The following is an 11128-nucleotide window of genomic DNA, read 5'->3' on the forward strand; positions in this document are numbered from 1 at the left end:
GTATGGGATTGTAACGAAATAGTCTCCATCTACTTTACCAGTTTGTGCACAAGGGCTTTCTTTTTAGACACTTGAACTAGTCAAGCTCTTATCTAAAGTAAACTGTCCTTTCTGCCTTTTAAAATGCTTGGGTTGGGGCACCTGGGTGGCTCAGTGGGTTAAGCCGCTGCCTTCAGCTCAGGTCATGATCTCAGGGTCCTGGGATCGAGTCCCACATTGGGCTCTCTGCTCAGCGGAGAGCCTGCTTCCCTTCCTCTCTCTCTGCCTGCCTCTCTTGTGATTTCTCTCTGTCAAATAAATAAATAAAATCTTTTAAAAAAATAAAAAAAATAAAATGCTTGGGTTTTCTTTCATGGATTTCCATTAATATAATATTTGGGTGGAGAAAGATTGCCTCTTGTATCTACGGAGTCATTTGTATAACAGAAACTGAAATTCAGACCATCTCATGAGGTGTATAAATGTGAGCAGAAGTTAAAAACATTGGGAGCATCTAATAAATATAATGTTATTTTGTTGTTGTTGTTGTAGCAACATTATTTTAAATACAAATTATGTTGAGAGTGACTATGAGGGTTTGTTAGTTAATATTTATAAATCTATTTAAACTGCTCAGACAAAAGGAAAAATTAAAGAGCTATGGTCAGGAAGGCTGAAATGGATTTGAGCTTGATGACACCAAACTTTCATCTGTTGACCTCTTTCCTCAACATCTGCAGGCAAACACTCACTCATTTGAAACTTTGGCCTTAAAGATTTCAAAGGAAGGAGCTGAGATATAAGTAAGCAGAAGGTATGGGTTTCTTGAACTTTATTTTCTGTAAGTTTAACACTCAAAAGACAAAATATATGGTCATTAATTTGATGGTGATACACAAGAAAGGAGTACTTTCCCTTGTGAGGCAGTATATCATGGAGGCTGAGAGTGAAGGCTTGGGAGCCAAACTCCCTGGGTTCATATCCCAGTTTTGCCACTTGTTAGCTGTGTGGCTTTAAGCATGTCACTTAACTTCTCTGTGTTTCAATTTCCATTCTTTGATAGCTTGGCTATCTGGATGGCAATGTGCTGATGGCATATGCCTTTTCTACCAAACACTTTATTGATTATGAGTGCATAACAAATGCAAAGCTTGTAATTAATGCTTTATCAGTATTTGCATCTGCAAGTTGGCACTAACCACTCTTCCTTGCTATAATAAGGAGAGGTACTGGAAAACCAGGAGAACCTCAACAGAATGGAAGGGAGGCAGGAAAGCCACACATGGGAAAAGGACAGGAATCAAGGATGTCTTGAGCAGCAGGCAACAAGAGCCACACCCAGGTCACTCCTGGCACTGGTCAGGCGTTCAGAACTTCAGCACTACTGGGAATACTCCAACCCTTGTTCTCTTGGGTCACTTTCTCTGGGGAAAGCCAGCACAGTGTTGTAAGGACACACAAGCAGCCCACATCGCAAAGAGCTGAGGGCTCCCAGCAAAAGCCAGCCCTACTTATCAGCCATCTAAGTGAGCAACTTTGGAAGTGAATCCTCTGGTTCCATTCAAACCTTCAGGTGACTATGGCCTTGCCTGACACCCTACTGTAACCTCATTAGAAACCCCAGGCCAGAATCACCAAGTGCTACCAAACCCTTGAGTCTGTGAGAGTGTCTCAAACTGTGAGAGAGAACTAATGTTTGTGTCATCTTAAGCCAGTAAGTTCTGGGCAATTTGTTACACAGCAGTAGATAAACTGGGGTTCTTTACAAGCTTCACCATATAGGCTATGGGTGATCTTAATCAAATACAGAGAAGAGTTAGGGACTTAAAGGAGCATTTCAAGTAATTGTTTATTGTTGTTTGGTTTTTGCTTTCCACTAAGGAAACTGAATTTCAAGTCAACGTTCTGAAGCTTTGTACAATATTACTTTTGAAATGCGTTTTGTTCTTAATGCTTTCCGAAATGACCTGTTGTCCGTAGAAGAGAGAGCACTCTGTACTGAGAGCATCTGGAACTCTGAAGAGCAAGGCAGCTTGAACTGGAATTCCCTCTGGCACCGTTAAGTCATCTCAGCCCTTTAGACCCCACTTTCACTGCTACCTCTCATTCTTTTGGGTTTCTGGGCCATAGCATCTTTTCCCTTTGGGAAAACCAGGACAGGGGAAAATAAATTAATTAGGAAGGGAGGGGGGCTAGATACCCACTGGATGTTGGGGTGGAGATCTTAATAGCATTTGCAAAACACCAGCCCCAACACCCCTTGGGAGACAGCCATGACCCCTTTTCTAGGTGTCCCCGCCCGCAAAATTCGCTCCTAGAAAAATCCTCTCACGTCCCCAAGAGCGCAGGAGAGGATCTCAGCGAAGCGGGAGGCTCTTTGTGCTTGTTGGGAGAGGCGGAGCTGGATTAACCAGCTCCTTGGCGCGTTTCCTCTGAGCTGGGGGAGGCCGAGCACGGACCGCGGAGTAGGCGCCCAACGTGGGGCGCCAGTACGCGGGCGGAGGAGACCCGAAGGTGGGCGATCGGTCTGCAAGCCTTGCAGGGTAGCTGCTATCCGCGCCGAGCGCGCACTGCCACCGAGCGCCGGCGCCTCCAGGATGGAGTGGGAGCTCAACTTTCTGCTCTACCTGGCGCTCTTCTTCTTCCTGCTCTTCTTACTTTTCCTCCTGCTCTTCGTGGTCATCAAGCAGCTGAAGAACTCTGTGGCCAGCACGGCCGGGGCGCTCCAGCCCGGGCGTCTCTCCGTGCACCGGGAGCCTTGGGGCTTCTCCCGCGAGCAAGCCGTGTGACCCGCAAGGCGCGGGCATTAGCGGCAGGGCACCGAGCTGCGCGGGCGCCCCGCTGGATCTCAGCCTCGATTCTCTGTCCGCGTGGCCGCCCAGGTTCCAGTGCCAGGCTCGGTTGTAGCCCTGGCAGGTTCGTTCGGGTGTGGAAGGGGTCTGCGGAGGGGCGAGTTTCTCCGCCTCTCGGGGAGGTTCTGGGCTCGAAGCAGGCTTGGTTGCCAGGCACGGCGGGTGTATGGGGTCTTGGGCTGACGCTTTGCTCTTAGGGACGAACACTCAGCTTTTGCGGGGTGGAGAGAGATGGAGAAAGAGAGATGTTCAGCTGTTGGAGCCGGAATGACTTTGGGCACCTGCAAGCTCTTCTTCCCAGTCCCAATGCATTTTAGCTTGTGCGGAATGGATGGAAAACTAAATCATTCAGATAATTCAATCCAACCACTTTCAAACCGAATTTGATTAAAAAAATCGAATGTCAACCTTAATGTCCAAGTCACTGAAAGAGTGTGGGGTTTGGGACAGGAAGCAGGAGGAAACAGTGCTCTCTTGAAATATGCCAAAGACTGCTTTAAATATCTTTGCGCTTTGGTAAACAGTAAGTGGGCTTCATCTGACAGTGCCAAGGAGGATTCAGTGGCCCTTCTTCCCTTTAATCCCTACTCCTTTTCTAGCCACAGACCCTATTGATGCCGGCAGAGTTGCCACCAGGTGGGTTTTGAATCTCAAATGGCTGGAGGGTAAACATTAGAGAGTCATTTGGGAGATGACTTGGGGGTGATGAGAAGAGGTAGGTTCACACGTTGTAGGGCAACAGGAAAAAGAGGAACAAGGCTGTTGTTTCAGGTTACATGACTAGACCATTTGCCAGAAGATGGGTGGGCAGCATTAAACTTATTATTAATGTGCCCTAAGCACCCTCCAGGCACTGTCAGTTTGGGGGAATAACGGTTTCATCTTCCAGATGCTTTTTCCTCAATTTACATCGTCTCGAGTTCTGGAACCAGGTATTGCCCAGGGTTGGTGTGCTGAAGACCCCCCCAATGCAGTTACGGTTGCTAAGAGGCAGCCCTGCACAGAAACGATGGGGACAACCCAAGATGGACCTTTGCTGCAAACGGTAAGTGAGACCACCCTTGATTTCACTTTGTCCCTGGTTGTAGCTGAACTTCGGAAGACCCAGAGCCTAAAAAAATGAGAGGTTAGGCTTAAGGAAATGGGTGGCATGAAAAGGGGGGGGGGTGTCTCTCTCTCTCTCTCATAGAACAAATGAGTTTTCTACTAGAACTGAGGAGCCAAACTGATTCCTAACTAAGTGCAAGAATCAGTGTCTATGCAGAGGAGCCTAGAAATTAGAATGGGATGTGAGGAGTGTTTACAATTGTAATCATTATTCTGCTCCTTTGGCAAACAGTACAGGGGGTCTTGGAGTTGAAATATGGAATACAGGGGCGCCTGGATGGCTCTGCGGGTTAAAGCCTCTGCCTTCAGCTCGGGTCATGATCCCAGGGTCCTGGGATCGAGCACCGCATCGGGCTCTCTGCTTAGCAGGGAGCCTGCTTCCTCCTCTCTCTCTCTCTGCCTGCCTCTCTGCCTACTTATAATCTCTATCTGTCAAATAAATAAATATTAAAAAAAAAAAGAAATATGGAATACAGATAGAATTTTTCTTCAGTAAGGGAAGATTTTGTTTTGTCACGTTAAGGTGGGATAAGCTGTCCATGTCATGACTGAATGTTGAAAATAGTTATTAATTTTAGGTACAAGGATATATAGGTACAAGTATAGAGAGGATAAAAACAACACAATACTAAGTTTTGCCTAAGTGAATAATACGAAAGTGAAGTGGAAGACAACTATTTTGATAATTCTAGGGAAGGAAAAAAATACTCATGTAGGTAAATAATTATGGGAAAAATTTTTTGCTTGAGACATTCAGATAATTTCCCACATTTCTGTTTCACTTTTCTAGAACAGCCCTGTTTTTAATAAGGTATAGGTATGTGCATATATCTCTTTCTCTTTCTATATATAGAAGTATATATATATATATAATTCTCTATATAAATATATGTAATTCTATATCTCTATCTATACTTCTTTTTATCGGAGCTGTGATATGACTTGTTTTGAATTTCCGGTTTGAATCTTAGAATCGTCTGCAGTGACTATCTTGTATTTCAAACAATATTTCTCTAAATGGTTGACACCCCTGAAGTGGCATTTAGTTATGGGGTTGTATGGTTAGTATGGACATTGAAGACGAGTGTGGGAGTAGTTAATTAGCAATTATAGGTATTTACAAGGGTGGAAAACAATCACTTCATACTTTATAAATAACCAGAAGGCAAATTATTTTAAACACCTCTGTGACTTCTTGAGTTTGTAATCCTTTAATCTTCCCAGCAGCGTGCCTCATGTCCAGAGGTTCAAACCCTCCTGACTCTTCTAGAGAGGAGACAACTCAGGGTGAGTGTTTTGTTGCCATCCCCATATGAAGCCAAGCTCTGGGTGGTTTTACTGACTTTGCTTCCTGTGAAGGGTGGTTACTTTTCTATCTTGTGCCCAGTGCCATTTTAAAACCTCCTTGTAATCTAATTATTAGTTACTGAGTTCCCATTTGTCTAAGCCAAAGCAATGAATGTTTATTCCTGTTATTTAGTCTCTGCTTGGAAGTTGGCCCTAAACTCTGGAAGTTAAGGTCCCTCACATTTGCTCTCAGACCTTTCTGCTGCTGATCTCCTGCCTTGCCCTTGCTTGGTTAGGCCTCTGCTTTTGAAACTTGGACACCTCGTATATGAGCTGCCTTTTTCTATTCGTTTATTCCATCACCATCTTTCTAAAACTCAACAAAAACCAATCCCCCAAATTATAACTACTTTTGAACTCATGGTTTTTTGTTTTGTTTTGTTTTGTTTTGCTATTGACCTATTCTTGATCTAATGCTCTGACACCCACTTTGGTCTAGATTTCCACTTGGTGCGTGTTGGCTGCTCTATCCACTGACCACATTCTGATCCTATCACTAAACCAAGTCTGTTTTTGAAGATGGTACACATGTGAGCGAGACATTAAAACATTTGAAAAGTCAGGAATGTTTAAAACAACTGCTCATCATACAAGTATAACTTGAATATAGAAGATTCTTATGTTCTGTTTTCCATAAAAGGTTGTTAGTGATTCTTCAGCGATGCTAGAAGCTGAGTTGAATTTCTTACATTATGAGGAATTAGACCATAATTCAATTACTAGGAAATATTAGTATTTTATTTCAAGTGTTCTCATTTCAGTGTTGTCTCTAAATTTCAGTTGTTTGAAATGACTTCAAATCTTATTAGGATAATCTTGATCATGTTGCTGATTTCCAAACCTGTAAGTGCAATGAATCAGCAGTTCCACTTGGAAAGAGAACCATTTTCAGTTGAATGAGAATGACATCACACTCACACCTGCAAAATCTGAAATGTCTAATAAAGTAGATTCCTAAGTCTGAACTTCAATTTTAGGGCACAGCTGTAGATGCAGGACTGATGCCATCTGGTGCAGTTCCACAGAAAAAGAGATAAAATTTACCCAGAGTGTGCCATGCACTGGCTTTTCTGGGAATGACAAGGTGCCAGGATTTGTTTTTGGTTCATTTGCCGGGGTGGAAACTTGGAACGAGGTGAGTAAAATACATGCAATATCCTCATTTATAGCTTGACATTTTGTATTTCCAATTCTGTTTGTAGTTTCAAAATAAGTGCAAAAGAGTTAATTTTTTTAATGGCCCAACATTTAAACATTGTAAATAGTTAAACCATTTAGGATAGTGGGGAATGTTTACTTTTTCTAACTCATACCTCTAATCTAGGGAATTCTAGAATGCTAATGGTACTAATGCAGTACATAGGAAATATGTACAGATTACTGTACTTTGGTTTTGATCTTTGTAGCTACTTTGAGGTAGATGTGCTTCATTAAGCTAAAACTCCAATTAAAACTCTGATATCATTAGGAAATCACTGTCAGGTGTCTGTGTCACATACAAGGGAAAGATAAAAATTGAGTTGCAGACCTCTGAAGTTAATTTTTTGGTGGGGGGTTTGAATCTGAAATCAGTTCTCGACGCTACATTTCTTACTTTGTCCACACAAAATAAGATTGTAGATTAAATAGTGATCTGATTAATTATCTGAGTAGTTAGCATCTTATTGCATAGGAATGTGGGCCATCAGGGTAGACCTGTGCTTAGAACAATAGTCAGAACATTACAGGCACTCAGAAAAAACTTCCTGTTGAATTAAGCTAAAAATCTTCTTGTTTTCTTTAATAGCAACTATTTTATGTAATAAGCCTAATCATTTCTTCCACTGTTATGCTGTGCAGATACGGGTAGGTTGAAGTTAAAATTTTTAGACTTTTATTAGTATGACTCTATGAAGTTACTTGAACATTATTGAATATATATGAGTCTTCAGGCAAGCTTTTTTTACATTAAGACAGAAATCTTGCTTTCCTATTGGGAGTCAAGATGGATGACTATGTTAGTAATAGAGTAGAAGTTACTAGACTGAACGGTAGCTTAAACAAAGCAGGGATTTTGTTTCATTCTCATGTGACAAGGAGGTTAGGGGTAAGCTATTGCTGGTGTTGGTTCAGCAGCTCACAGATGTCAGATTAGTTCCTGAGCTTCCCGTGGCTTTTCCCTTAGGTTCCAAGATGGTTGCTGCAGCTCCCCCAAGAAAATGAAGGAAGCTGAAAGGGAAAACAGGGCACACTATTTTGATTCTGCTTCCTTTTAAAGAGCTTTCTCAGATGCCCAGCAACTTTTAATTACATTTCATTGGCCAGACTGTGTCGTATCTCTGAGGCTGCATGAGAAATGTAGTTTTTGTAGCTGGACGGATAACTGCCTTCAACCCAAAAGTCTGAGGAAATCTAAGGAAAAAAGATGATGGTGGATCTTTGGGGAACAAACTCGTAGTCCATGCCCTGGTTACAAAATGCAGTTGTCAAGGAGCATAATGACTGAAACAGATCAAAACTGTAACTCCTTCACAACGAACAGTACTCCAAGCAACAGTGCTCTGCCCAGAGAGTGAGCAGAATGAAGACATCCTGGGTTTTTTTCTTGAAACACCTGCCAGAACTGGCTTTTGTGGTTAGCAGATATGCCTGCCCTACATCAGAATTTTCTAGAGGAGGACCTGGGAACCTGTACACTTCCTTGGAGGACATAATCTATGGAAGTTTGGAACGGGATGAAGAAGGCTCTACCTTGCCGCTTTCCCATCTGCTTCATGTAGCTCTAATTTTCTTACAGATTTTTGGTGGAGTCTGGTTTGTGTTTGATCCCCAGAAAAGGATCATGCCTTTCATACATAGGAAAAGGTAATCTATGTAAAGAAAGGCTACTTTACTCCCTTCTGTGATTCCACCACTCATCTAGGAATATCCTGGGAGAAGACTTGTTTCTCAAAGCTGCTTCCATAATCAGCCTACATCCTGCCTAAGCAAAGGAAGAAGAAACACTTCCCACATCCAGGGCTGTCCAAAAGAACTTTCTGTGGTGACAAAAATGTTCTATATTTGCACTGTCCAATATGATAGCCACTAGCCACATGTGACTAATGAACACTTGAAATGTGGCTAGTGTGACTGAGGAAGTAAATTTTAATGTTATTTCATTTTAAATAATTAAAATGTAAATAGCCGGATGTGGCTAGTGGCTCTTGTATTGTCCAGCACAGTATGCAACTTTCTTTTCCTTACATTTTCCAACTACCTGGGAGGAGTTTTGATGCAGTCATGTGCTTGGTGTTCCATCGTCTTTACTATTCCACCTTGCCATTGAATTTGTGCCCCAGAGAAAAGGAAAAATAGTATCTTGGAACTAAATTCAAGATAACTTGTTAACTTGACATCTATACATGGTACGGATTTCTGGAAAAATGGAATGATCTCCTGGGAATAGGTCCTGTGATTGATTTTTGTGATAATTGATGGTGGAAAAATGGCGGTGGTCTGGTCCACTTAGGATTCCTAGTGAACATTATGCATTCCTAGTTAGAGTGAGTCAGCAAGTATCCTTTTGTTCTGTTGTGCAATTCGTTCTGGCTTATTTTTGTAATATTATGGCTGCTAAGTGATTATTCCATGTGTTTTTTTCAAAATACTTAGTGGTTTATATTTTTTAAAAGACTGTGAAATAAAAATTATATGTAACTCAGTTTTTTGGTGTGTGTAATTATTCTTACCCATAATTTTTAAAGAGTTAATTAGAATGAGATTAATAGATAGCAGGAAATATTTTATTTATTTATTTATTTTCTTAATTTATTTATTTTCTTAATTATTTATATATTTTAAAAGATTTTATTTAGTTAGTTGAAAGAGAGAGCAGGAGCGGGGGGAGGGGAGGGACAGAAGGAAGGGAAAGGGAGCAGCACACTCCCCTCTGCGCATGGGGCCTAACACAGGACTCGAACCCAGGACCCTGGGATCATGACCGGAGCCAAAGGCAGATGCTTAACTGACTAAGCCACCTAGGCACCCAGAAATATTTATTTTTATATCGGATTTTTGAATGGGCATGTCTGTATGTCAATTAATGTTGTGTTTTAAAAATATTTAATAGTATTTTCATCATACTCAGAGTTTGGATAAAATATGAGGGTGGTCATTGTATTGGGGTAATTGTTTCCTCAAGTGTCTGGTTGTTTTTCTGTCCTGAACATCACTTAGGTCTTGTTTCTTTAGTGCCCTGTCTTGGGTTATTTGTCTTTTGTTATTGAGTTATAGGGATTCTTGATACATTCTAGACACTATTGATCTATGACATATAAGCTTTACAGCAATTTTCTTCTAGTTTGTGGCTAATCTATTCATTTGCTTAGTGATGTCTTTAAAAGAAGTGTTTGAAATTTTGAATTTAGATTTATCCACTTTTTTCTTTTATGTTTATTGGTTTTTGTGTCCTCTCTAAGAGACTCTTCCCTATCTTTTAGGTCACAAAAATGTTCTCCTGTAATTTTTTTTCTATATTAGAAGCTTTATAGTTTTAACTTTTACTATGTCTGCTATGCATCTTAAATTAATTTTTGTGTGAGGTATGAGGTAAGGATTAAATTTCTTTTCCCCCCTGTGTATATAAACAGTTTTCTACCCATTCGTTGAAAAGACTTTTCCCTCTCCATTGCTTTGGCATCCTCTTCAAAAATAAAATGACCATATAAGTGTGAGATTATTTCTGGGCTCCCTATTCAGTTCCATATGGTCATTCTCATCCATTACATCACCATCTTAATTTCTGTAGTTTTGTAGTAAGTCTTGGTATTCACTATAAAATGTTATTGTATTCACTACAAAATGTTACTGAATCTGAACTTTTCTAATAAACTACTAAAGTTTGCATCTATACACAAAAAGAGGCTTCAGTAATTTCAGTTGAAAATGGTCAAATTCCGTAAGTGGCAACACTACCATGCTTCTTTCATTTTCAATTCTAGTTCCACCCACAATCGGAACCTGGATTTAGGGTAGCACTTGGTGAAAACATGTGTCCTTGTGTTTCTACATATCTAGAAAACTAGGAAATATCTTTTTTTCTTTAATTACAGTAGAGAGCAAACTGTACGTTATAAAAGGGACTTTTTCGCTAGAAAGCTAAGTGATATAAAACAAAGCACCAAAGTTCATGTGTTGCTCAAGTCCCAACTTTGTTACTAATGTAGAGTTAACCATAGATTGAATTTACTGGCTCAAGTATTAGGACCTCTGTTTTGATGTTTGCTCCTCACCTCAGCAGTCATCTGATATGTGAGTGTTTGGACATTTAGCCAGGATCGCTTGATTAGCACCCAATTACGTCTCATGCCCCATTTTTATTTGCACGCAGTTTTCCAGAACACTACTTCTTACATATCTCAACTTGGAACATACTGAAGAATCTCGACCCATTAGTGGAAACATGAATGGTCCCCTCCATCTCCAACTATGTCATCTCACTCCCTCCTGGGACTTAACGGTTGTTAGAAGTTTGAAGTATAGCTTTTCAAATGATTTTCTAGGTGTTTGCCTTGCACAGTTTACCTAGTCACATTTATTCACATTTTCATGCAGATACACAGAAGGCTTTGTTTTTTTAAATATGGACAATGTCAGACTATAGGCATTCTACAGTTTGCCTTCTTCTCTAATATGTTGTGGCAGGTTGTGTTTTCCAGAAGATGACCAGAACAGTGTCTCCAATTTCACGTGCTCTTACAATATGATTTGACATTGAGTGGGAGTGTCTGGATCCCCTCTCCTTGACTTTGGGCAGGCCGGTGACAATAAAAAGGGGCAGAAATTACATTGTCTGACTTACGAAGCTAGGTCAAAAAAGCAGC

At 40.9% G+C, this 11128-nt stretch overlaps 1 protein-coding gene across 2 annotated transcripts; it reads left to right on the forward strand.

Moving 5' to 3' along the window:
• Nucleotides 1–2343: 2343 nt before the first annotated feature.
• On the forward strand, nt 2344–8968 carry SMIM43 (small integral membrane protein 43). Of its 2 annotated transcripts, none has more exons than XM_045985663.1 (5): nt 2344–2895; nt 3721–3876; nt 5166–5225; nt 6263–6420; nt 7450–8968. In XM_045985663.1, exon 1 carries the CDS (start codon nt 2577–2579, stop codon nt 2766–2768), a length of 192 nt encoding a protein of 63 aa, XP_045841619.1. In that variant the 5' UTR covers nt 2344–2576; the 3' UTR covers nt 2769–2895; nt 3721–3876; nt 5166–5225; nt 6263–6420; nt 7450–8968. The 2 variants fall into 2 exon arrangements, 1 of the variants encoding a protein (XP_045841619.1); XR_006815953.1 differs by having other exon boundaries at nt 2780–2895; nt 5163–5225.
• The last annotated feature ends 2160 nt before the right edge of the window (nt 8969–11128 follow it).

This window comes from Meles meles, chromosome 2 (genome assembly GCF_922984935.1).
Source record: "Meles meles chromosome 2, mMelMel3.1 paternal haplotype, whole genome shotgun sequence".
NCBI lineage: Eukaryota > Metazoa > Chordata > Mammalia > Carnivora > Mustelidae > Meles > Meles meles.